The sequence below is a fragment of the Prionailurus viverrinus genome, chromosome C2 (assembly GCF_022837055.1).
Source record: "Prionailurus viverrinus isolate Anna chromosome C2, UM_Priviv_1.0, whole genome shotgun sequence".
Classification (NCBI taxonomy): Eukaryota; Metazoa; Chordata; class Mammalia; order Carnivora; family Felidae; genus Prionailurus; species Prionailurus viverrinus.
In genome coordinates, this window is record NC_062569.1 from 150,594,951 (window position 1) to 150,622,862 (window position 27,912).

The following is a 27,912-nucleotide window of genomic DNA, read 5'->3' on the forward strand; positions in this document are numbered from 1 at the left end:
GGACAGCAACATGCAGGAGAATGAACCTGGACCACTTTCTTACACCATACACAAAAATAAACTCAAAATGAATGAAAGACCTAAATGTGAGACAGGAAGCCATCAAAACCCTAGAGGAGAAAGCAGGCAACAACCTCTCTGACCCCAGGCACAGCAATTTCTTACTCAACTCATCACCAAAGGCAAGGGAATTAAAAGCAAAAATGAACTATTGGGACCTCATCAAGACAAAATGCTTCTACACTGCAAAGGACACAATCAACAAAACTAAAAGGCAGCCAACAGAACGGGAAAAGATATTTGCAAATGACATATCGGATAAAGGACTAGTATCCAAAATCTGTAAGAACGTAACCAAACTACACAGCTGAAAAACAAACAATCAAATGAAGAAATGGGCAGAACACATGTATAGACACTTGTCCAAAGAAGACATCCAGATGGCCAACAGACACATGAAAAGATGCTCAACGTCACTCATCATTAGGGAAATACAAATTGAAGCCCACACTGAGATACCACCTCACAACAGTCAGAGCAGCTAAAATGAACAAATCAGGAAACTATAGATGCTGGCAAGCATGTGGAGAAACAGGAACCCTCTTGCCCTGTTGGTGGGAATGCAAACTGGTGCAGCTGCTCTGGAAAACAGTGTGGAAGTTCCTCAAAAAATTAAAAATGGAACTACCCTATGACCCAGCAAAAGCACTCCTACGAATTTATCCAAAGGATACAGGAATGCTGATTCACAGGGCACATGTACCCCAATGTTTATATTTGGCTTTCAACAACAGCCAAATTATGGAAAGAGCCTAAATATCCATCAACTGATGAATGGATAAAGAAAATGTGGTCTATATATATACACAATAGAATACTACCTGGCAATGAGAAAGAATGAAATCATGCCATTTGAAGCAATGTGGATGGAACTGGAAGGTATTATGCTAAGTGAAATATGTCAGACAGAGAAGGAAACATATCATATGTTTTCACTCATATGTGGATTTTGAGAAACGTAACAGAAGACCAGGGGGAAGGGAAGGGGAAGAAAATAGCTACAAACAGAGAGGGAGGGAGGCAAACCATAAGAGACTCAAATACAGAGAACAAACTGAGGGTGCATTGGGGGGGTGGGGGAGAGGAGAAAATGGGTGATGGGCATTGAGGAGGGCACTTGTTGGGATGAGCACTTGGTGCTGTGTGTAAGCGATGAACCACGGGAATCTACCTCCAAAACCAAGAGCACACTGTACACACTATATGTTAGCCAATATGACAATAAATTATATCAAAAATTTTTTTAAAAATAAAAATAAATTAAAAAAATAAAGTTGGAAAAGGGGACGCATATAATAGTTGGAGAGTTCAGAGCTGCGGATCCAGGGAACATTCCATAATGCTGCTTGATAACAATGTGGCAGTACAAAATCAAAATGATTAAGGAAAATAAAAAAAATAATCAAACAATAAATAAATAAATAAATAAGTAACACTTAACAAAAACTAAAAATAGAACTACCACATGATCCAGCAATTCTACTTCCGGGCATGTGGAAAATGGAATCAAAGAGATAGCTGCATTCCCATGTTTATTACAGCATTATTTATCATAGCCAAGACATGGACACAACCTAAGTGTCCACAGACAGATAAATGGATGCAGAAAGTGTAGTATATACACGATGGAACATCATTCAACCACAAAAAAGGAGGATATCCTGCTGTTTGCGACAACATAGATGAACTTACAAGGTCTACGTGATCCCACCGCAGGAAAGCCTCCCTGATTCCCCATGTAAAATATCTACCAAGCCATTATCCTTTGCCACAGCACCCTGCTTCTCCTCTTCAAGGTGCTAATCACAATCGACTTAATCTATGTGTTTGTTGGTTGCCATATGGCCCATCTTCCCACTTGAATATACGTTCAACAGGGGCAGCAACCTGGTCATCTCCTTTGCCATCATATCACCAGCACCAAGCACAGGGTCAAGGCTCAATGAACATGGAATGGATGGATGGATGGGTGGATGGATGGATGGATGGATGAATTTGCACCAAATCTATTTATGAGATGTCCTCCCCCTGTCAGAAGGTGCTTAGTGCTGATGTGCCCTGTCCTTGGTGTCAAGCAGGAACACACTTCCCCATGTACGAGATCCTTATTTGCACTTAACCCACTGTGATATCCACACCTTGGTAACAGTGCTCCAGCACCCGTCTTCCCAAGCCCAAGCCTCTTCTCCATCCTTGAAATGTATACCAATGCTTTTCAAGCAGTCTATTTGTGTGGTTCAGAGCAGTGGCCCACGTGCCTTTGAGAAAAGCTACATGTGTCTGTGAATAACCATCAACAAAGGATTCCTTTTTTTTTTTCATCACTGGCACCAAAAGATCAAAACTGTGCCTCCTTTTGATACAGAACTTCTGAAGAGTTTCCATCTTCTGATCTGGCTTGTTCGTCCTCTTGCCATCTTCATATTAAAATTGCAGTTTCTTGGGGCGCCTGGGTGGCGCAGTCGGTTAAGTGTCCGACTTCAGCCAGGTCACGATCTCGAGGTCCGTGAGTTCGAGCCCCGCGTCAGGCTCTGGGCTGATGGCTCAGAGCCTGGAGCCTGTTTCTGATTCTGTGTCTCCCTCTCTCTCTGCCCCTCCCCCGTTCATGCTCTGTCTCTCTCTGTCCCAAAAATAAATAAACGTTGAAAAAAAAAATTAAAAATAAATAAATAAATAAAATTGCAGTTTCTGTTCAGGTGCCCAATCTAATATAAAAGCTTTTTCTTTGCCTTTCTTTCCAGTTGTATGATAAGCACTGTTCTTTGTACCTACAAGGATTTAAATACACGAGCTTACATTATTTGCTAAACCATTACCCTAGTGGTTTTCAACACAAAACATTTATACTGTGAGCTACATCATGATTCCTTGTGCAGAAAGGCACTGCCCATTATACTGCTCCCTTTAAAACACTTCTATCTTGAGGCGCCTGGGGGGCACAGTTGGTTAAGAGTCGAACTCTTGATCTCAGCTCAGGTCATTATCTTACAGTTTGCGAGTTGGAGCCCCACATTGGACTCTGTGCTGATGGTGGGGAGCCTGCCTGGAATTTTTTCTCCTTCTCTCTGCCCCTACGCAGCTTGTGTTTCTCTCTCTTTCTCTCCCAAAATAAACAATCAAAAAAATTAATATAAATAAATAAATAAATAAATAAATAAATAAATAAATAAAAGTTTTCTTTTAAGGTCCAACTAAATGCTGATTAATCATCAAAATCCACATAACTGATTTCACAACTGTTTGCTTTGGTGACTTACATATCTCAATACTAATCAACATTTACTAAGCACCAACCAAACATAATTTGAAAAGACAGTAGCCATGAAGCTTCCATCAGCTAGGAAAGATTAGAGGAGAAAAAAATCTGGGCGCCTGGGTAGCCCAGTCACTTAAGAATCTGACTGTTGATTTCCGCTCAGGTCATGATCTCACAATTTGTGACACCAAGCCCCACATCAGCTCTTTGCTACCATTTTAATATATTTTTTTAAAAACCCTCTTTCAGGCTCGCCTGGGTGGCTCAGTCGGTTAAGCGTCCGACTTCGGCTCAGGACATGATCTCACAGCTTGTGAGTTCGAGCCCCATGACGGGCTCCGTGCTGACAACTCAGCCTGTTTCAGATTCTGTGTCTCCTTCTCTCTCTGCCCCTAACCCACTTGCATTCTGTCTCTGTCTCTCTCAACAATAAACATTAAAAAACAAAAACAAAAAAACCTCTTTCAATGTGAAGTAAATAATTTGTTCTTAGAACCAGGATCCTGAAATCAATATAAATAATGGGTGTTTGCAACAGATTATGCAGGAATGAGAGCCAAGGAGGCACACAAAGCAAAGAAGTGATCAAAAAATCTAAGATGACTATGGGAATATTACTTGGTACTCAAAAAAAGGAAATCTTGCCATTTGCAACAACATGGATGGAACTAGAGGGTAGCCCTAAGTGAAATAAGTCAGAGAAAGACAAGTATCATATGATTTTACTCATATATGGAATTTCAGAAACACAACAGATGAACATAGGGGAAGGGAAGGAAAAATAAGATAAAAACGGAGGGAGGCAAACCATAAGAGACTCTTAAATACAGAGAACAAATTGAGGGTTGCTGGAGGTTGCACCCACCTCCCCTCCTGAGGGTGATAGGCATCAAGGAGAGTTAAAAGGGTGATAAGGCATCAAGGAGGTCATTTGTCAGGATGAGCACTAGGTGTCCTATGTACGTGATGAATCACCGGGTTCTACTCCTGAAAGCAATATGACACTATATGTTAACTAACTTGAATCTAAAAACAATACAAATAGGGGTGCCTGGGTGGCTGAGTCAGTTCAAAGACACTCTTGGGATCAGGTCATGATCTCCCTGTTGGCGAGCTGGAGCCCTGCATCAGGCTGGCTACTGTCAACGCAGAACCAGTTTCAGATCCTCTGCCCCCCTCTCTCTGCCCATCACCTGCACACCCTCTCTCAAAACAGTAAATATTTTAAAAATAAATAAATAAATAAATAAATAAATAAATAAATAAATAAATAAAACATTTTCTCATAAATACATTAACAAATAAAAAACAATTACGTAGCCAGTAACAAGAAGGTATGCGTTGTATTCAAGATACATTAAGTTAAAAAAAAATTAAGCTGCAGAATATTCAATGATCCCGTTGGGGTTGGCTTTTGACGCATCCTGTACGTTTATAAAACAAGAGGATTTAAGGAAGGTTGTTCCAAAGACGTGCCCGGGCAGGGGGCCTTTACTATTACTTTGGCAGCCTCCTGCTCTCTGCCTTACCTATGTCTCAACACATAAGTGACACAACAGGAATATTCCTTAGGGGCGGGCATATGTATGCAGCGTAACCACACGACTGCTTTTAAACTCTTGGACTCATAAACACCGGACGGAAACGAGGAAGAAGTCCTGGCGCCACGGCGACCCCACCCCCGCAGGGGAAGGCTCGCCGATCTACCCAGAGTCCCGAGGCCAACCGCGGCCCGTCCCCTCCGGTGCCCAGCGCTCCGCCCGCACCCGGACGCCGGGTGACAGCGCGACGAACGCCACGCGCCTCGCTCCCACAGGCACGGACTCGCACGGGAGGCCGGGTCTCGGCCCCGGCGGTACGAACTCCCGGCCGCAGGCTCCCGCGCACCCCCAGCGCGACTCGACCGCGGTTGAAGGGGCTACACCCGCTGAGGGATGGCCAGGTGACGGGGGTGACGGCCGTCGCAGCGTAACGCCAGGCCTGGTGGGGGTCTGCGAGCTGAGCTGTTCTCTTCACCCCGAACAGTGAAAACATACGGAGAGCTCCAGCGCTCCCCGATCCCGGGACCGGGACCCCGGGTTCACCGCTTTCCGTCTCCCCGTCGGCCTTCCGGCTCACCTCGCGGCGGCGGCGCCGGGCACACCGCACGAGGAAACCAAAATCAGCGCGCCAGACAAACGTGGGTTAAGGCAAGAGCCCAGCGGCACACGGAGACGTCGAGCTGCCACGCCCGCTTCGAGTCCTGACCAACCCAAGTCCTCGGGCGACCCGCGGAGCTCTAGCGGTGCTGTAGCCCCCGCCTCCTGGCGTGCGACTGCGCCTGCGCCTTCGTGTGCGCGTGCGCCCGGGTTCCCGGAAATGCCACGGCCGCTCCGCCCCGGCCCGCCCAGCCGGAGTCAGGGATGAGAAGACCCAGCGGTCCCGGGGCGTCGAGGCTGGGTTCGACCGGGTAGAGCTGGCCTGCGGAGGCTTTCCTTCCCTAGTAGAGGGAACGAAACTCCTAGGGCGCGCGTCCCGCCTCGGCTCGGCCCGTAAAGCCGCCAGGCCCCGCCCGATCCCTCCATCTACTGACCTCCGCCTCGCACTCGAGCCCAGGTAGCGTCCGGCCCTACCAGGCAACCTTTGCCTGAACTTCGCCAGGGGAAAGCCAGTAAAATCCAAATAAAGCACGGAGCATAGTCACTACTACTGTTCGACGTTGCCTTTTTACTTCTGCCAAACGTGACCAATAAAAGTAAGCTGCTGATATAGGGAGAATTTGAGGACGAGTACACGGGAATTCTCTACTACATTTGCAACTTTTCAGTGTATTTTTCTAAAATTACGTTTTTTGAAAAGGAAGGGGGGAAGGGGGGCCTGGAAATAGTTGGATCCAGATTTGGACCTATGATTCATGCCGTCATCAAGGATCAAGGCTCTCTCTAATTTTCATCTGTTAGTTTGCTTCCTCATGGTGTCAAGACAGTTTTGCTGCAGCTCCAAGTATCACATTCTCACACAAATGCGTTCGAGATAGAAAAGGATCAGATGAAACAAGTATTTTCCTCTTATGAGGGAGGAGAATAATACCTACTCCCATTTCAAGATGGGAATTGACAAAGATGCTGTCCTCAGCATTCTCCAGCCAGGCTGTTCTGGGGCTTCTCAACTAAACCTCAGCCCTGACCTATAAAAAGTACAAACTCAGCCCAACTGATTTCATCCACTCCCCCCTCCCCCCACACACACATATTAAAACACTTAACATCATATTTTTTAAAAGCAAACACAGAGTTTCTTCTTAAAAAATATTTTTTGAATGTTTACTTATTTTTGAGTGAAACAGAGTGTAAGCAGGGGAGGGGCAGAGACAGAGGGAGACACGGAATCCAAAGCAGGCTCCAGGCTCCGAGCTGTCAGCACAGAGCCTGAGGCGGGCTCGAACTCACGAACTGTGAGATCATGACCTGAGCCAAAGGCAGACACTTGGCAGACTAAGCAACCCAGGTGTCCCTAACATGCTTTTCAACAGCTCAAGCCACATCCCTAAATGACCCTAGCCCTCTATACCTGCCAAAAGAATTTACTATTTGTTCTAACCAACAATTGATCCTAGGCCCTTCACCACCCTTTCTTAGAGGATTTACTAAAAAGGATTCACGATTTGCGGGTCCTTCCTTTGTCCATTTGAGGTAGGTATCTATCTCCTACAACCGAGTCGTGTCTTTCTCAAGCACTGGAAAGCCCTTCCTTGGAAATGTAATCATCAGAAAAGATAGGGCCTCAGTCTCCCAGACTCTGTGCGTGCGGCACATACAGCTGGCCTAATGGCATTTACACGACCCACTCTGGGTAATTTTTCATTTCCCTGACTCTACTCAAGCCCCTCCATTCCCCATCTCTACACCCTTATTCACCCTTTAAAACACTCGGCCACCTCTGTACAAATCCAAGTTGAGTTCAGTTCATGCTGGACCCAATTCTCTATTTCAGTAGTATATTACTGATTAAAATCTGCCAAGTCCAAGGGAAATCACAGCACTTTTCATCCAGAGCGACCTTTGGTTTCTCGGACTCCGGATTATTTCCAGGTTGTCACACGGTTTCTCTGGGATTGGACTTTAGGGCAGTTGGGTGAATTTTTAATACAGGATGAAATAAACAAGAAAATGGCACAAACCGGTGAACACAGATCCCATGTGTGCACCTTTCACCCACCCTCCCCAGATGGTGCCATCTTAACAACATTCTACAACATCATCAAATGAGGACATTGTCATTGGCACAATACTACTAACTAGAGGCCAATTTTACACAAAATTCACCAGATTTCACGTGCACTCTTCTTCTATATGTCAGTCTGTGGAATTTGGCCACACGGCTGCTATTATGCTTCTCTTTCTCCCGAGAAGCAAATGATCCGACACCGTTTCACATTCAAGCAGAAGTGATGATGAAAATAAACTTCTTTGGTAGCTGAGGCGTGTGCACAAAACCGCTGCCTCCAATGAAACCCCAAGGTGGGTGTGATGCTGGGCCCAAGTGGTGGTATTTCTGGCATGAGCTAGCAAGTGCCTTCCATTTCGGTCCACTCACATGCGTATAGGATACGGCTGCCCAGGTCCCAAACGAGCTGGTGTCTCAATACTACACAGTGCAGCTACATTCACTGTGTCCCCAGTTTCGCCAGATGGGGAAAGGCACAATATACTCCATTGTGCCCTTAGGAATTCTGACTAAAGTTTTAAAGCTTATGATGCCAGATTCTTGCCCAGAGATAAGCCTTGCTTCCCGTGTCCACAGTTGCAGCTCTGGTCCCGGGACCACGGTATGAGTTAGAAGCAAAGGAAGTTGGGAGGATGTAGGGAAGAATTGTATACTCAGTTCGGTATCCCCCCCCCCACCCCCTGTCCCCCACACTCCCCAGCGAAGCCGAAAACGCTGTCCAGTGAGGGATCTCCCTCGGCCCCGCTCATGTTGAGCGTGAATCCTTGCTCGTGAACGTGTGTGAGCCCTACATACCCTTGCCTCCTGTTTGACACAACCAAGGTTTCCGATGCCTGTTACAGTTCCCTGTGGAACCACTTCTCTGCAGGTGAAAATGTGTTGCTTGGCCTGCAGAAACGTATCTCGTCAGCGCAAATTGTTCCGGTATCTTCTGCTCTCCTCTCGCTCTACACCGGCATCTTCTGCGTACACAAACCCGCGTCCAGAAATAGTGTGTTGTCTGGACCATTAGTAGCCTCCCAGGCTACGACCTTCACCCAACTGGCCAGCTGTGGACAGTCTCTCCCATAACCTTCTACAACCTTGGTCTGTCTTACAGAGAAACATAAGGGTCCTCGGCAATTTTTTTGCCTCAGAGGGTGCAAGAGTCCCTGTCCACAATTATCCCATCTCTGCATTGCTGGCTCTCCCCCACCTCCACGCATGTCATGGATTCGCCTGCCACTTCCCACAGACACACTGGAATAGCCACCTGCTTGGCCCAGTCCCATTCCAGTCCTGGAAGCAGTTCTAATGATGAGCACTGGCGTGTCCTAGGCTAATCCCTCCCCTTCATTCCCATTGTGACTTCCACAGGGCCACGCCCAGTATTGGCACCCTTCAATCCCCAGCTTTCCACTGCCTCTCCCCATGACCATATTCTCAGGCCGTAACATTATAGACACGCAAGTTAGAGACCCAAACAGACAGAAATCACCGTGCAAGTCAGGCCACTCTACTAATTTGCTTTTACCATCCTTGAGCAGAGTAGATGTAGCTGCCCTCCTTAAACCAGTCAGCTCTTTGTTGGTTGGTAGAGATCTGTTTGTAGAGCATGGCCCAAGCAACCATGAAATCCTCGGGTGATCCCAGAGGTGGCCTTCAGGGGAAAGAGGTACTCCGCTCATGAAGGCAGTGAGTGTCCTTTATATTCTCCTTAGCCTGTTCTTGTAGGAGCCATTTCCGATTTCCTGTGGAGCATCTGCTTGGCGCCCTCCCCACCAGAGCATTTCTCAGGCATCATCGGAGACATTATGGGTATAACAAGTTAAGGACCATCCTGTCCTTGACTCATGCAGGCAGTCTTCATTAATGCTCACAGCAAACTCATGATACTTGAGTGGAAATTTTCTAGTACCAAATCTTAGAGAAACTGGAATTCATCTTTCTTTGCCCTTCTCCATAACATTTTGTGTTGTATTTTAGGCAGATTGGTCGATGTGTGAGCATAGTGAGCCTCAGATCGCTTAAAAACTGCAGCCCAGGACTGCAGCAGAAGTTCAGAAGTGAAACCATCACAGAGGAGGAGCTGGTGGGGCTCATGAACAAGTTCGTGGAAGACACAAAGAACAGGATGTACAGGAAGGAGGGCTGGCCTGATACTGCATACGGAGTGACAAAAATTGGTGTCCCGGTCCTGTCCAGAATCCATGCCAGGAAACTGAGTGAACAGAGGAGAGGGGACAAGATCCTCCTGAATGCCTGCTGCCCTGGCAGGGTGGGTGAGATCATACATGGCTGGACCTAAAGCCTCTAAAAACCCCAAAGAAGGAGAGAGACCCTCATCTCCTTGCCCGTTTGCCCTCTGATGCTGAAGGGCCTCATGGGAAGTTTATTAAACAGAAAAAAGTTCAACAGTGGAGAGCTGAATTCACACCTCCATCCGTGGGCCCCTCTGTGATACCCCCTCCCTTGCCCAAAAGGACTCTTTCAATGTCAATAGTATCCCTATCCAAAGTGTGAAATATCCCTACTAGTATTTAATTTCACTAGGTTGCTAATTCTATAGAGGATTTTTTTTATTTTTATTTTTATTCATTTTTTTCCAAATATGAAATTTATTGTCAAATTGCTTTCCATGCAACACCCAGTGCTCATCCCAACAGGTGTCCTCCTCCATAACCAATACCCACCCTCCCCTCCCTCCCACCCCCCATCAACCCTCAGTTTGTTCTCAGTTTTTAGAGTCTCTTATGTTTTGGCTCCCTCCCGTTCTAACCTCTTTTTTTTTTTTTTCCTTTTTTAAAATTTTTTTCTGTGAAAAGGCAGAGACAAAAGAGATCAGTGAAATAGTGAACACCAGAAATGGATAAATGGTTCTTTATGAATGCCTGTGTGTATAGACTGTATATTCAAAACTTCCTGAAAAATCTAATACACCTAATTAGATCAAGAGAAGTTACACACAGTTTAGTTCAAGGGGAAGCAAACATAGAAAGGGACAAATAAGTGTTTTACATTTGCAGGACACGGAGTCCCTATAGGATCTACTCAGATCTGCTCTTATAGCTGAAAGAACCTAGAGCCAATGCGCATGGTTGGATGTGCCAGGCAGCATTTTTCACCAGCCTCTAGTATATCATGGGCAACACATCTGCTGTTGTCCATGTTCTAACATCCCTGTTCTAAAGGTGCCTCTACTCACTGATTACTTTTCACTCTTCACCAGGGATTTTCAGGCTTACCCAAATGAAAGTTGGTAGACCCAGAAAAGAAGGGTAGGGTCCTCATTTTAAAAGTGTTTCACATCAAAAGGGCTAATAATTTCCTCCCTGTGAACTTGTATTTCTACACTGACTGTGAGGAAACTCAATGTGTAGAGCAACACAGTAGAATCTCAATTGCTACTTTGGCAATCCATGACAAACATCTTCTTTCCAGGATACCATAAAAACTATATACATATGTACGTACATATACATATATATATATATGTATGTACATACGTGTATATATATAACTGCTACAGGCTACAGGCTCCAAGACTTACAAACCATGTGATCATGACCTGTGCTGACATTGGACACTTAACCAATATAGCCACCCAGGTGCCCTGAAAATTATTCTCTATAGAGAAATAAGCTGTTGCTCCCATTTATTCTCTTTAAATTATTCTGTGGTTTTATTTCAAAAAGATATTACAGTATCCTCATCTCTAAAGAATCCAGCAAATGTTGGAAATATGAACATTCTTCATCAGATATTAACTTAAAGTACTCTAAGGAATTGAGCGAACGTTGGAAATCTGAACATTCTTCTTCAGATACTAACTTAAAGTAGTAGTTGGAAATACAGTCTTATTAACGCTACACTTACCAAGGAAACCTTAAAGAAGGTGTTCTCAACACTCATTTAAGAAGGTACTGCTTTGGGGCGCCTGGGTGGCGCAGTCCGTTAAGCGTCCGACTTCAGCCAGGTCACGATCTCGCGGTCCGGGAGTTCGAGCCCCGCGTCGGGCTCTGGGCTGATGGCTCAGAGCCTGGAGCCTGTTCCCAATTCTGTGTCTCCCTCTCTCTCTGCCCCTCCCCCGTTCATGCTCTGTCTCTCTCTGTCCCAAAAATAAATAAACGTTGAAAAAAAATTTTTTTGAAAAAAAGAAGGTACTGCTTTGCAACATCCTATAGCCTGAAAAGCTATTGAGGAATTTGGTGGCAAAAAATCACAATAGTAAAGGTATCTCACTCACACACACACATTGTCTGACATATTGATTCTAGAGAGGATAGATGGGCAGACATTCTAGATGTAATGTGCTGGGCATTTTATATATGGTCCCCGTTAAGAACATGGAGGAATAATGGATCTCAAGGTCACAAGCACATCTGGTTGCAGACGGAGGTCATGTGACATCCAAACTAGTGGATCTTCTCACTCCTCGAGGACCTCACATCATTTTCCCTACATCTCCCTTCTTCAAATGAAGCCGTACAAAGTAATGCCAGAGAAACAGAAAATAAGAGGACTGTGCTTGATCGGGCCAATATCTTCCTTATTACAGGGCCCAGGTATTTCATGGAAAACCACAGGAGGCACATTTTAAAACTCTGAAGTGTTTTCTAAAAATCTCTTGTCAGTCCAGAGGCTTAACAACTGGTCCTCTTGATATTAGAAAACATGAATCTTCCAGGGAATGTGATGAATGTTAAATCATCAAAGGTCATGAAAACCAGCTTGGAATTATAGACAGACTCTGAATAGCCTTGAGAATCAAGTAATGCACTGGAACTTTGTGACCCCAGATGAGATGGTGTCTAAAATATCCTGTGTTGTGTAGATCACTGTGGCTCTGCTTGAGGACAGTGAGGTTTGAAGAGTAGGAGACGGTGAGAGATTTCCTAACAATAAATCCCTGGTCACATACACAGTAATGGTCTGGATAAACTGTAAGCCCAACACACACCCTGGCCGCACCAGCGCAAGAGTCCTTTCTTACCTAGGTTATCAGCTTTTCACAGTGACTGTGACAAGGCAACCCTTTTACATACCACCTCACACACAGTGTCACACACAGTCACACACACAGTCTCTTTCTCAAACACTCACACTCACACATCACTCACTCCCATGCACTCATACACCCATAAAACAAGGACATCGGGATGGCCCATACACTTCTTTGTGCATAGACTGTATGCATTTCAGTTCACAGTCCTCACAATAACTCTTAAAAGCCATGAGTCCACGCTGGAGACAAAATGTTTGGATCAGAATCTCGGCTGTGTAAACTCTACAAATGCTTCCCATTCCTGTGTGTGTCCTGTTCTGGACTGTCAGACCAGAAGGGTCTACCATCTCTCCCAGTTCCAAGGAGAAGTCCCCTAACAGCCCCCCTGTCCATTTGGGGATGTGGTCAGTGGGTGGGATATGCCTGGGAAGAGAGAATGGTTGTGGCATCCACATCTAGGAATTTCCACACAAAACCTTTTACTCCCCATCCGACTTCTCTCATATACCCTAGTAAGCATTCTCACAGGTGATTCTAAACTTCCTGAGATAAACAATACAGAATAGACAAGAGGTCATCACTTCATTACAGAAAATTAGTAGAGATTCTCCCTCTACTGACTATACTAAAGGTACATAAGAAAATGGTTCCAACCCCTGTGAGTAAATGCAGCTGCCTTTCTGGTATACCAGTTACCCAGTGTGGGTTCTTCTGCCCCCATCTTTTTTTATTTCAAACATTTCAATGTGTTGCAATTTTGATTCCTAAAACATATTTTATTTTTATTATTACACAGGCAGATAATATTTTTGAAAGTAAAATAAATATGATTAGTGGTCAGTAATAAAATCTGACAGGTGCTTATTAAACATTTGACAAATATGTTCCATTAAACTTACACTTAACATGCTGTAGATGAAAGGAAAGACTGGAATCACTGACCCCTTTCTAAAAAGTGTTCACCTTAGAAAATAGTTACATTACTAAGAGAGTTTCTTTAACTCATTTTAATTATCTCTAAACACCACTTAATGAGAGTCACAGGGTCATGCATTGTCTCTCCCAGTGAACTTATATGGCACTGCCATTCTGTCTTTCCAGGATATTGACATAAAACAGGGACAGTTTCCTAAATTTCTTGAAGCTCTTATCATTGGTACATTCTCATAACCTTTCTATTGGGCAAAAGATACTCATTTAAATACAAAAATAGTAAACTATTTATACATGTCAATAACCGCTCACTTTTATGAATATTTATATTTTTTTTTTTTTAATTTTTTTTCCAACATTTATTTATTTTTGGGACAGAGAGAGACAGAGCATGAACGGGGGAGGGGCAGAGAGAGAGGGAGACACAGAATCGGAAACAGGCTCCAGGCTCCGAGCCATCAGCCCAGAGCCCGACGCGGGGCTCGAACTCACATACCGCGAGATCGTGACCTGGCTGAAGTCGGACGCCCAACCGACTGCGCCACCCAGGCGCCCCTGAATATTTATATTTTTAAAAAGAATTAGTGACAATGTGAAATTGGTTTACACTTTTAACAGTTTTACTGAGATACAATTTACATATCATACACTTCCCCCATTTCAAATATGCGATTCAGTGGAGTTTAGTATATGGACAGGCTTGTGGAATGATCACTGCTTCAAGATTAGCATATGGTCATCACCCCGAGGAGAACCTGTGCCCTTAGCACCAGCCCTCTTTTCCTGCAATCCCACTACCTGAAGCAACCTGCAGTCTATTTCCTGTCTGAACATTTACTTTTCTGAACATCCTGTATAAAGAAAATCATATAGGGGCGCCTGGGTGGTGCAGTCGGTTAAGCGTCCGACTTCAGCCAGGTCACGATCTCGCGGTCCGGGAGTTCGAGCCCCGCGTCAGGCTCTGGGCTGATGGCCCAGAGCCTGGAGCCTGTTTCCGGTTCTGTGTCTCCCTCTCTCTCTGCCCCTCCCCCGTTCATGCTCTGTCTCTCTCTGTCCCAAAAATAAATAAACGTTGAAAAAAAATTTTTTTTAAAGAAAATCATATAATGAATAGTCACTTTTGTGACTGGCCACTTTCTTTTGGGTAACGTTACCAAGATTCATCCGTGTTGTAGCATTTCTTTTTATAGCACCTCTTTAACATGTGACTGTTCCACAGCCCCTTCCCATGACCATATTGCCTGGTAATTTCTCACTGCTCCCAAGTTGATGAAATCCCAACATAGAGAAAATAGCCATGCACATTAGCCCATGAGGTGATTTGTTTTTACCTGGTTACAACAGAGCAACAGCCCACAAAACCATGCAGTCTGTTCTCCTACAAAAGGTAATCAATAAACTGATCAATTGTTTGTTTGTTATAGACAACCATTCACAGAGCACTGGCCATGGGACAATAAGATGTTAAGATGGTCTCAAAGGCGACCTGTGAAGAAAAGTGGTTCTCTACTCATAATTGCAGTGAGTGCCCCCTCACGTTCAGATGGCATGTTCCCATATAAATCACTCTCTTTTCGTTTGTTTTTAATTTATTTTTAGTTTTCAGACAGAGAGAGACAGAGCATGAGCAGGGGAGGGGCAGAGAGAGAGGGAGACACAGAATCCGAAGCAGGCTCCAGGCTCTGAGCTATCAGCACAGAGCCCGACGCGGGGCTCGGACCCATGGACCATGAGTTCATGACCCGAACCAAAGTCAGCCACTGAACGGACTGAGCCACCCAGGTGCCCCTCACTCTCTTTTCTTTATGGGACATCTGGGCACTGTGCTCTCCCAGTAGATCATTTCTCTGACATCATCTGAGACATTATGAGTGTTACAAAGGTCAAAACTGTATCGTATCCTTCACTTATATAAGAAGACTACATTAACACTCTTAGCATACTGCTAATTGTCTCCCAAATGGACAAATGCAGGAATTTTGGTACTCATCATTCTCATGCATGTGATTCTATGTGACTATTTGTGTTGTATTTTAGGCAGTGTGGTCACTGTGTCTAGCATAACGAGCTTCATAGCTCTTAAGAACTGCAGCTCAGAACTGCAGAACTCCAGAAGTGAGACCATCACAGAGGAGGAGCTGGTGGGGCTCATGAACAAGTTCGTGGAAGACACAAAGAGTGGGGTACACAGGAAGGAGGGCAGGCCTGATACGAGGGCACTCACATATGGAGTGTCAAAGATGGGTGTCACCGTCCTGTCCAGAATCCATGCCAGGAAACTGAGTGAGCAGAGGAGGGGAGACAGGATCCTCCTGAATGCCTGCTCCCCTGGGTGGGTGAGAACAGCCATGGGTGGACCTACAGCCATTAAAAGCCCAGAAGAAGGAGCAGAGACCCCCGTCTACTTGGCCCTTTTGCCCTCAGATGCTAAGGGGCCTCACGGGGAGTTTGTTACGGAGAAGAAAGTTGAACAATGGGGACCCTACCCTCAGTTCCCTCCATGGGACCCATTATGATACTGCCATGATTTGACCAAAGAACTCTTACACTGTGAACAATTTCCTTAAGCAAAAAGATAAATAAATAAAAGGAAGAATCAGTGTCCATACCGAATACTCACAATGAACTGGCTACTAATTCTGTGAAGTCTTTTGTGATTTCTTCTGTGATATATAAGGGGAAAAAATGAAATTGATGAAAATAATAAATGAACATCATAGATGAATAAACAGGTTAAGTAAATGTCCACGTGTGCAAATTGTTTCGTGACAACCAGCCCAAATTCTAACAGACCATAAGCTAGGTCAAGAGAAGGGACAGTTTAACTCAGGGGTTGGTAAACATTAGTGAATGAGCCAAACAGTGAATATTGTTGCCTCTGCCGTTCTAGCTTGAAAGTCAACAGAGACGACTTATAATCTCATGAATGGGGCTGGGTGTCCCTAGCCAGCATACTTTATCAGCCTCTACTATGACATGGGCAACCCCACCACAGATAGACATTCACTGTGGTCTCGTTAAATATCAAAGTCATTGGAGGAAAAGGAGCTGCAAGGTGTGAAATGGGAGTGGGCACTAGAGGCATATCCATGAGACAACCTGAGACAAGGGGGAAAAGGGAATATGGATTGGTATCAATGCATATGAAAGAAGTACTGTCAAATCTCCTCAAGGCTAATGTGCTATTCATGTAGGGATAAATGGTCACCAAGTGTGTAACATTAACACAGTTCAGCAAAGCCTCCACAGAAGATGAACATATAAGGAAAGTGAAATACTCATCATTGTTGGGGCTAGTTTGGTGGATACATGGGTGTCCGCAGTCCTATTCTTCCCACTTTTCTCTCTGAGAGCTTTCAAGACAAACATCTGGAAATAAAAAGGTCTTGGCTCTGCTGCCTTACGTGACGACCTTGCGCAAAACCCTGCCTGTTGCTGTCTGTCAATCCCCTCAAGTGTACAATTCAGGGGAACTCATAGGATTGCCGAGAAGAGTAAAGGCACTAATACAGGTGAGCAGGCTGCAAACAAGGCCGGTGCAAAGTGCCCTCCGTAGGCGTCCCCGGACTGGGGCCTGACACCTCCAGGGCCCAGAGGGGAGCTTCTTACTGCCCCACACCCAGCCTGGCTCCCGGGGGGCCTCCCACCACCTCCCACCCCTCACAGAAGCATCCATGTTGTACAGACTTCCTCCCCTCATGATTATTTTTCAGTCTTCACCAGGGGTTTCAGGCTGACAGAAATGAGAACTGATGGGCCCTGCAAGCAAGGGTTGGGTCCACACTTTAAAAGTCTTTCCCTTCAGAAGGGCTATGATTTTCTCTCTGTTATTTGGCTTTTCTAAACTGACCCACGATGAATAACAAATTCTAGGACAAAACAGTAGCATGTCTACTGCTGGGTTGGAAATGTACCCCAGTATCACAGAGATCTTTTTTCCTTGATGCTTTAAAAATAACACCTATTTGTATATAACACTTAGCAACTGTGACCTTGGACAAACATAAGAAATAGGCAGTATAGGCAAACAGGAGATTATGTAACCATTAGATCAAACATTCCAAGCAACTCCTTGGTTTACACTCCACAGTAAGTGTTCCTAAACATTCCCTTCCACTTGGGGCCCACTGGGAATCACACAGAGGGAGGAGCCCTGCTCACACCCCAGTCTCAGCACAGGACCTAATTCTCTGTTTCTCCCTCTTGAGATTCTCCTAAAAGAGCAAAGGGGACAGTGTCCTCAGACCAAAGGGGACTGCGTCCTCAGAGGCAGTTCCCCTGTGCAAGCAACTTCACTGCATCTTGGAAGAAAGCAACCTTTCTCATTCTGCAAAGCAAGAAGGACAGGGGATATTGTCCCAAGACAATATACGTACTCCTTCTTTACTTTTGAGGTTTTCCGAAAATAATTTTAACTCGCCTACCATGAATCACTAGCCCCCTATTAACCCAAAGCCAACCACCTTAGTTTGGGGAGCCCATCGGTCGACCTCAAACCATTGCTTGGCTCACAGGTAGCATCTTAAGAGGACACAGTCCTGGTTGGGCTCGAGGTGCAGCCCCGTGAAGTACGGATTTGACACAGCGCCATCAGGAAAACTTCTGGCGCTCTGGCCCCTCCTTTCATGGAAGGACAGGGGTGGGGCTTCGGCTCTAGGAGTCACAGCACTGGAACCAAGAACATAGTTCTAGTGGCATCTCTGACTATGGCCAGGCCTCCGCACCACTAGCCCTCGGTGTGGCCCACAGCACCATCGGCTCCACACACAGGGCCTCGCTCGCGTTCCCCACAGCTATGTGTTCAGACACCCGCGTGGCCCTGGTGACCGGGGCCAACAAGGGCATCGGCTTGGCCATCGCGCGTGACCTGTGCCGGCAGTTCTCCGGGGACGTGGTGCTCACGGCACGGGACGAGGCACGGGGACGGGCGGCCGTGCAGCAGCTCCAGGGCGAGGGCCTGAGTCCGCGCTTCCACCTGCTGGACATCGATGACCTGCAGAGCATCGGCGCCCTGCGTGACTTCCTGCGCAAGGAGTACGGGGGCCTGGACGTGCTGGTCAACAACGCGGGCATTGCCCTTGATAGTAAGAACGTGGGAACTAACTCTTAGGCCAGGAGACCTCCCTTAGGGGACCAGCCAGGGTGGGTTTGGGGCTGGTGTCTAAACTGCTGCTCTGAGGTCCAGAGCTCTGAGGGGATCTAGAACGGCTTCCCTAGGGAAGAAGATGGACTGGAGACACAGGGAGAGCAGGACCCTCCAGCAGTTGCAAGCATTTCCAGCCAGAGGACCTTCACACTGGCATGGATCAGATTTCAGGGACCTCACCCAGGTTTCTCCAAGTTTCTTTCTGATTGGGTCTGAGTCATTTGGTAAATATTAACCTATTTTGCAATAGACAACATATTGTAAACAAAGGTACACAGAAAACCCATTGTGCACCCTTCCCTTAGCATCCCCAAGTGGTGCCAAGTTACAAAGCTACACGGCATCAGCCAGCCAGATAATTCACACCGGGACAACAGTGTTACCTAACACAGAAATGGCTGAGAATTCACTTTTGCAAATGAAAAAAAAAAAAAAATGCTATCGTCACTTCATGGAATATTCTCAGGAGGCAACTGCTTACTGACCTATTCTCCTTCTTCCTTACCAGTTGATGATCACACACCCTTACATATTAAAGCAGAATTGACAGTGAAAACAAACTTCTTTGGTACTCGAAACGTGTGCACAGAACTGCTGCCTCTAATGAAACCCCAAGGTAGGTGTGATCAGGGGCCCAAGCAGTGCCATTTCTGGAATGATCTGGCTCCTGCCTCTCTGACCTTATCTAAGGGCCCTGCTCCCTCTCGCTTCTCAGCCACACCCGCTTCACTGCTGTGTCCCCACCACACAGGTGCCCTTCTCCTCAGGACTCTGTACACGTGTGTCCAGCAGCGAGCAGTGCCTTCTGTCCTGCTGGCCTTTCACAACTGGCTCTTTCTTGTCCTTCACATCTTCATTTCAAATTCTCCTCACAAAGGCCTTTCCTGCCTCTGTACCCCTCACAGGTGCACTTTCCTGGGAATTCCTTCCTGGACCCTTTCTCTTCCTTCTGCCTTCCTCTGAGTGATTTTATTCAGGCTAGTGGACTCTTCACCATCCAAACTTCTCAGGCTCCCCTAAAATCTGTCACCTGCCTAGAACATTCCCTAGAGCATTCTCTTCCTACCTCTCCTTCTCCTCAGGATGCCCTCCCTTCCCTCCTCAGATCCGACCCCTCCAGCTGCCCACCCAACCCCCCACCTAAGCATCTCAAATGTGTCCAGATGACACCTGTGATTTCCCAATATCATCCTGGTCATGGACCACTCCATCCACCCACCATGAAAAATGAGGTCACCATGCCCACCTCCTGATTATCACTGACCAGGTCCTAACAGTTGTCCTATAGATTTTGTCCCCCAAGCTTCCAACTTGGGGGAAAGCTTCCAGCTTTCTCCATCCCAACTCTCCAACAGAGACTCGGCTGTCATTTCTGGACAATTGAAACCTTCCTAAGAGATGCTGCTTCTTCTGTCTTTTCCTTTCTGGTTATTCTCTGTACTCCCCGAGTGCTCACTTTCTCGCAAAAGCCCTTCAAGAGCAAAGTCCAATCCCGAGCACAACTCGTAGCGATCTCTGTCGTCAGACCTGCCAAAGTCCAGGCCCATCAACCTCCCTTCACCTTGATCATTGTTTGCACAAACAAACTGCCACAATTGCTTGGCTGTAAACTACTGCAATATTTACCCCCACGTTAATGTGATGGGGAACCACCACCCATTCAGTACACTAATTAAATAAGCTGATACTTTTAGAAAGATTAGGATGTCTGGCTTGAATGAGTACCTGCGTGTACAGTTTACCCTCAGTTCTGCCTCCATTGCCTCTTCATTCCTGGAAACTTCCACCACTTCTTCTACCACTGGCTTCTCTGGCACCCAAAGGGCAGCTCTCAAATGTCCCCTGACTCCTTTACTCACCACAACGTTAATGTTGGACAAGTCCCGTGTGCCAGCCTCACACATCCTACACGTATTCCCCTTAAAAGGCAAAAATCATACTCTGGCTGATTGTTTTCTCACTTACTAAGCAGTGTGGGTGCCTGCTGTGTATTAGGCCTCAGGCCTGAATGAGGAATGAGTGTTCTTCTGCATTTGCTAAGGCAGGCTCTAATCAAATATTGATCTTGCCTCAGGAAAACTAGACTCAGGGCCATGAAAATGCAAGCTCTGTTCTCAGTGTAAGACCAGGGTTCCCTTGCCTTTGGAAATAAGAGAGTTCTTCCATTATTTGAGGGGATGGCAGCCACAGTGGTTCATGTTATCAGGACATTACCCTCTTTGGGGAGACTATCTGGGAGAAGTCCTAGCTAGGGCAGCCAAAGGAAATGCTGTCCTTCCTCCCCCATACTTCAGAAACCAGGATACAAAGAACAATCTCCAATGACATCCACCAGTTCTCTGCGGGTCAGAACACATGCAAAAGGCCAATGTGTGCTCTGTTTTTAGGTGCGTAAGGACAAACCAAAAGACAGAATTGTGACTTTAAGGATATTGAGAGATAGTAAATGTTGATTTTTCTTATTTTTTTAACCAACAGAATCATCCAGGCACCGCTATTCTTACATTTTTTTCAGATTATTTATTTATTTATTTATTTATTTATTTATTTATTTATTTTGAGAGAGAGAGAGAGAGAGGAAGAGAGAGAGCCAGTAGGGAGAGGCAGAGAGAGTAGGAGAGAGAGAAGCCAGCCCCATGCTTTCATTGCAGAGCCCAAAGGAGCCTTGAACTCATGAGCCAAGAGATCATGACCTGAGCAAAATTAAGAGTTGATGCTTAACCAACTGAGCCACTCAGGGACTCCAATTCTTCTTATATTTTAATCCTCTTTTCAGTAACGGTTTTAGTTAAACCATTTAGGCAGAAAATGAAGATAAGAACTTAAAACAACCAGGTGCCTATCACCAGTCTTAACCATGCAATTAGTATCAAAGTCATATAAATCCCTTCCCACATTCCATATCATTTCACTCTCATTCCACCAAAATTCCTATTCCTGAATTTGAAAGATATTCTCTTTAAAAGGATAAGCTGTTGTTATTCTTTCACTCTTTAAATTATACTCTACATTTATTTCAAAAAGATATAAAGGTATAATCATCTCTAAGGAATTGAACAAACATTGGAAAGCTGAGCACTCTTGCTCATCAGATATAAGCTTAAAATACTAGGCAATAATATGGTCTTATTAAGGCTACTGTTAGCAAAGAAACCTTACAGAAGTTGTTCTCAACCTTCCTTTGAGAAGGTACTGCTTTGCAATATCCTGTAGTCTTAAAAACCACTAGAGAAATTTGGAGAGAAAGTTACAATAGCAAATGTATCTCACTCACACTCCCTCTGACATATTGACTCTAGAAAGGATAGGTGGCTGGACATTTCTAGGTGTGATGTGCTAGGCATTTTATATATGGTCCCCATTAAGAACCTGGAGGAATAATGGATTTCAAGGTCACAAGCACAGCTGGCTGAAGACCGAGATCATGTGACATCCAAACTAGTGGTTCTTCCCACTACTCAAGGTCCTCAAATCATTTTCCCTACATATCCCTTCTTCAAATGAAGCCTTACCCAGTAAGGCAAGAGAAACAGAAAATAAAAGGACTCTGCTCTATTGGGACAATGCCTTCCTTATAGCAAGACCCCCAGGTACCTCAGGGAAAACCACAGGAGGCACATTTCAAAACTTGAAGTGTTTTCTGAAAAACCCTTATCAGTCAAGACACTAAAGAACTGGTCCTCTTGATATTAGAAAACATGGATCTTCCAGGGAATGTGACAAATGTTAAATCATCAAAGGTCATGAGAACCAGCTTGGGCTCACAGATTCTGAATAGCCTTGAGAGTCAAATGCTGCCCTTGAAGTTTGTGACCCCAGATGAGATGATGTCTAAAATACCTTGTGGTGTGGAGATCACTGTGGCTGTGCTTTAGGACACTGAAGTTTGGAGAGGGAGAGATGTTCCTAAATAGATCCCTGGCCACATACAGAGTAATGGCCTGGATAGACTATAAGCCTGAGACACACGCCAGCCCCACCAGAACAAGAGTCCTTTCATAACTGGGTGACATGCTTTCACACTGATTGTGACGGGGCAATTCCTTTACACGCTACCTCATACAGGTCACACACTTACAGTCACACATCCAGTCTCTTTCGCACACACTCACATGCAGACATACGACACACTCAAATGCACTCACACACCCTTATCACAAGGTCTTATGGATGGTCCATAAACTTCTTTTCTTTTAAGTTTACTTACTTATATTTGACAGAGAGGGCACAAGTGAGGGAGGGGCAGAGAGCGAGAATGAGCATCCCAAGCAGGCTCCAAACTGTCAGCACAGAGCCCAACGTGGGGCTCAAACCCATGAACCGTGAGATCATGACCTGAGTTGAAATCAAGAATCAGTTGCTTAACTGACTAAGCCATCCAGGCACCCCACCCTTAAACTTTGTAGTGCATGGGCTGCGTGCATTCCAGCTCAGAGTTCTCAAAATGACACACGAAAGCCATGAGTCTACTCTAGAGACATAATGTTTGGATCAGACACTTGGCTGTATAAACTCCATAAGTACTTCCTATTCCTGCACTTGTGTTTCCTGTCCTGAGCTGTCACACCAGAAGGGTCTACCATCTCACCCAGCTCTGAGGTGAAGCCCGCTGACAGCCAGCCTGCCACTTGCAGATGTGGTCAGTGCAGGGGACAGGCCTGGGTTGAGGGAATGGTTGCAGCATCTACTATAAGGAATTTACCTACAAAACCTTTTACTCCCTGTCAGGCTTCCCTCATATACACAGGTAACCATTTTCACACCTGATACTGGACTTCCTGAGAGGGACAACACAGAATAGACAAGAGGGCAACAGCCTACAGACAGTTAGTAGAGTTTCTCCATTACTGACTGTACTAAAGGTATGGAAGAAAATGGCTCCAAGCCCCTATGAGTAATGTTGCTATCTTTCAGGTATACCAGTTACCCAGTGCGGGTTCCTCTGCCCCTGTCTTATTTCATACACTTCTGTGTTTTGCAACTTTGAATCATTAATGTGTATTGTTTTTATTGTCAGACAGGCAGATGATATTTTTGAAAATACAATAAATCTAATTATTGGTATGTAATAAAACCTGAGAGGTGCTTACTAAAACATTTGACAAATAAGTTCCATTAAACTGACACTTAACATGTCGTAGATGAAAGGAAGGACTGGAATAACTGACCCCTTTCTAAAAGGTGTTTATGCTCTTTCCATAATTTGGCTATTGCTGAAAGTGCTGCTACAAACATTGGGGTACATGTGCCCCTATGCATCAGCACTCCTGTATCCCTTGGGTAAATTCCTAGCAGTGCTATTGCTGGGTCAATGGATAAAGAAGATGTGGTTTATATATATAATGGAATACTACTTGGCAATGAGAAAGAATGAAATCTAGCCATTTGTAGCAATATGGGAGGAACTAGAGGGTATTATGCTAAGTGAAATAAGCCAGGCAGAGAAAGACAGATACCATATATTTTCACTCATATGTGGATCTTGAGAAACTTAACAGAAGACCATGGGGGAGCAGAAGGGGGAAAAAAAGTAACAGAGAGGGAGGGAGGCAAACCATAAGAGACTCTTAAGGACTGAGAACTAAGGGTAGATGGGGGGGGGGTGAGGGAGAGGGGAAAGTGGGTGATGGGCAGAGAGGAGGGCTATAGTGTCATGCATTCTCTTTTTCAAGAAACTTGTATGACACTGCCATTCCTTAGTGGGATGGAGCTCAGAGTTAACTGACTATGACTGTTCTTCCTGAATATTTTCATAAAACAGGGACAGTTTGCTAATTTTAGTGAAGCTCTTATTGTTCATAAATTCTCATAACCTTTCTATTAGGCTAAAGATACTCATGTAAATAGAAAAATAGTAAACTATTTATACATGTCAATATAAGTTCACTTTTATGAATATTGACTATATTTTTGAAAAAGAATTAGTGAGAACTGTGAGATTAACACTTTTAACAGATTTACAGAGATACAATTCATACATCCTACACTTCACCCATTTCCGGTATGCAATTCAGTGGAGTTTAGTAAATGGACAGAGGTGTGGAGCAATCACCACTTCAAGATTAGCACACTGTCATCACCCCAAGGAGAACCTGTGCCCTTAGCACCAGCCCTCTGGTCTCACATTCCCACTGTCCTAGCAACCTCCAATCTATTTTCTGTCTGAACATTTACTTTTCTGGACATCCCATGTATAGAGAATCATATAATGAGTAGTCTTTTGTGACTGACCACTTTCTTTTGGGTAATGTTATCAAGATTCATCCATGTAGTAGCATTTCTTTTTATAGCATCTCTTTAACATGTGACTTTTCCATCGCCCCTTCCCGTGACCATATTGCCTGGTGTTTTCTCACTGTTCCTGAGTTGATGAAATCCCAACATAGAGGAAATAGCCACGCACATTAGCCCATGAGGTGATTTGTTTTTGCCTGGTTACAGCAGAGCAACAGCCCACACCATGCAGTTTTTCTCCTTCAAAAGGTCATCATTAAACTGATCAGTTGTTTGTTGGTTGATAGACACTTGTTCATAGAGCACTGGCCATGGGACCGTAAGATGTTAAGATGATCTCAAAGGTGACCTGTGAAGAAAAGTGGTTCTCTACTCACGATTGCAGTGAGTGCCTCCTTACCTTCAGAGAGCACGTTCCTATATAAATCACTCTCTCCTCTTAATGGGACACCTGAGCACTGCACTCCCCATGAGATCATTTCTCTGATATCATCTGAGACATTATGACTGTTACAAGGTTCAAGACTGTATCGTGTCCATCACCTATATAAGAAGACTACATTAACCCTCCTAGGAAACTGGTAATTGTCTCCCAAATGGACAAATGCAGGAATTTTGGTACTCACCATTCTCGTGCATGCAATTCTATGTGACTATTTGTGTTGCGTTTTAGGCAGAGTGGTCAATGTGTCTAGCATAATGAGCTTGGTAGCTCTTAAGAACTGTGGCCCAGAACTGCAGCAGAAGTTCAGAAGTGAAACCATCACAGAGGAGGAGCTGGTGGGGCTCATGAACAAGTTTGTGGAAGACGTAAAGAACAGAGTGCACCAAAACGAGGGCTGGCCTGATATGCAAATGCTTACATATGGAGTGTCAAAGATGGGTGTCACCGTCCTGTCCAGAATCTATGCCAGGAAACTGAGTGAGCAGAGGAGGGGAGACAGGATCCTCCTGAATGCCTGCTGCCCTGGGTGGGTGAGAACAGCCATGGGTGGACCTACAGCCATTAAAAGCCCAGAAGAAGGAGCAGAGACTCCCATCTACTTGGCCCTTTTGCCCCCGGATGCCAAGGAGCCTCACGGGGAGTTTGTTATGGAGAAGAAAGTTGAACAATGGGGACCCCCCTCTCAGTTCCCTTCATGGCTCCTGTTATGATACAGTCATGATTTGACCAAACAGATTACACTGTCTACAATGTCCTTATCCACGTCAAGTACTCACATTGAATTGGTTACTAATTCTGTGAAGTCTTCTGTGATTTCTTCCATAATATATGAGAACAAAAAGTGGAATTAATGACCATAATGAATGAACACCATAGATGAATAAACAATTCTAAGTAGATGTCCACATGTGCAGATTACCTCTTGCCAACCAGCCCAAAAAATTAACAGAACCTAAGTTAGGTCAAGAGAAGGGACAATTTAACACAGGGGTTCATAAACATTAGTGAATGAGCCAGATGGTGAATATTTTGCTTTTTGCACTTGAATGGCCTCCGTTGGACCTACTCAAATCTGCTGTTTAGCTTGAAAGTCACCATAGATGATATATAGACCCATAAGGGGGTGGGATTTCCCTAGCCAGCGTTCTTTATCAGCCTCTACTATGACATTGGCACCCCACCCCGGATAGACATCCACAGTGGTCTCGTTAAATATCAAAGTCATTGGAGAAAAAGGAGATGCAAGGTGTGAAATGAGAGTGGGCACTAGAGGCATATCCATGAGACAACCTGAGACAAGGGGGGAAAGGGAATTAGGATTGGTATCAGTGCATATGAAAGAATTACTGTCGGGGCGCCTGGGTGGCGCAGTCGGTTAAGCGTCCGACTTCAGCCAGGTCACGATCTCACGGTCCGTGAGTTCGAGCCCCCGTCAGGCTCTGGGCTGATGGCTCGGAGCCTGGAGCCTGTTTCCGATTCTGTGTCTCCCTCTCTCTCTGCCCCTCCCCCGTTCATGCTCTGTCTCTCTCTGTCCCAAAAATAAATAAACGTTGAAAAAAAATTAAACAAACAAAAAAAAAAGAATTACTGTCAAATCTCAAGGCTAATGTGCTATTCATGTAGGGATAAATGGTCACCAAGTGTGTAACATTAACACAGTTCAGCAAAGCCTCCACAGAAGATGAACATATAAGGAAAGTGAAATACTCATCATTGTTGGGGCTAGTTTGGTGGATACATGGGTGTCCGCAGTCCTATTCTTCCCACTTTTCTCTCTGAGAGCTTTCAAGACAAACATCTGGAAATAAAAAGGTCTTGGCTCTGCTGCCTTATGCGACGACCTTGAGCAAAACCCTGCCTGTTGCTGTCTGTCAATCTCCTCAAGTGTACAATTCAGGGGAACTCATAGGATTGCCGAGAAGAGTAAAGGCACTAATACAGGTGAGCAGGCTGCAAACAAGGGCGGTGCAAAGTGCCCTCCGTAGGCGTCCCCGGACTGGGGCCTGACACCTCCAGGGCCCAGAGGGGAGCTTCTTACTGCCCCACACCCAGCCTGGCTCCCGGGGGGCTTCCCACCACCTCCCACCCCTCACAGAAGCATCCATGTTGTACAGACTTCCTCCCCTCATGATTATTTTTCAGTCTTCACCAGGGGTTTCAGGCTGACAGAAATGAGAACTGATGGGCCCTGCAAGCAAGTGGGGACTAGGGTCCATACTTTAAAAGTCTTTCCCTTCAGGGGCGCTTGGGTGGCTCAGTCGGTTAAGCGTCTGACTTCAGCTCAGGTCATGATCTCACGGTCCATGAGTTCGAGTCCCGCGTCGGGTTCTGTGCTGACAGCTCAGAGTCTGGAGCCTGCTTCGAATTCTGTGTCTCCCTCTCTCTCTGACCCTCCCCTGTTCATGCTCTGTCTCTCTCTGTCTCAAAAATAAATAAACAAAAATTAAAAAAAAAAATTCTTTCCCTTCAGAAGGGCTATGAATTCTCTCTCTGTTATTTGGCTTTTCTAAACTGACCCACGATGAATAACAAAATCTAGGACAAAACAGTAGCATGTCTACTGCTGGGTTGGAAATGTACCCCAGTATCACAGAGATCTTTTTTCCCTGATGCTTTAAAAATAACACCTATTTGTATATAACACTTAG

At 45.2% G+C, this 27,912-nt stretch overlaps 2 protein-coding genes across 2 annotated transcripts; both read left to right on the forward strand.

Annotated features, from left to right (window-relative positions):
- Positions 1-5,250: 5,250 nt before the first annotated feature.
- Positions 5,251-15,955, forward strand: LOC125174567 (carbonyl reductase [NADPH] 1-like). Its single transcript, XM_047874072.1, is given in 5 exon segments — positions 5,251-5,258; positions 5,342-5,495; positions 5,610-5,847; positions 7,705-7,815; positions 15,477-15,955. Coding segments are annotated over 5 exon segments (990 nt in total).
- A 2,279-nt stretch (positions 15,956-18,234) lies between these two features.
- LOC125175545 (carbonyl reductase [NADPH] 1-like) lies at positions 18,235-25,974 on the forward strand. Its single transcript, XM_047876199.1, has 3 exons — positions 18,235-18,523; positions 19,094-19,201; positions 25,493-25,974. Exons 1-3 carry the CDS (start codon positions 18,235-18,237, stop codon positions 25,972-25,974), a joined length of 879 nt encoding a protein of 292 aa, XP_047732155.1.
- Positions 25,975-27,912: the final 1,938 nt, after the last annotated feature.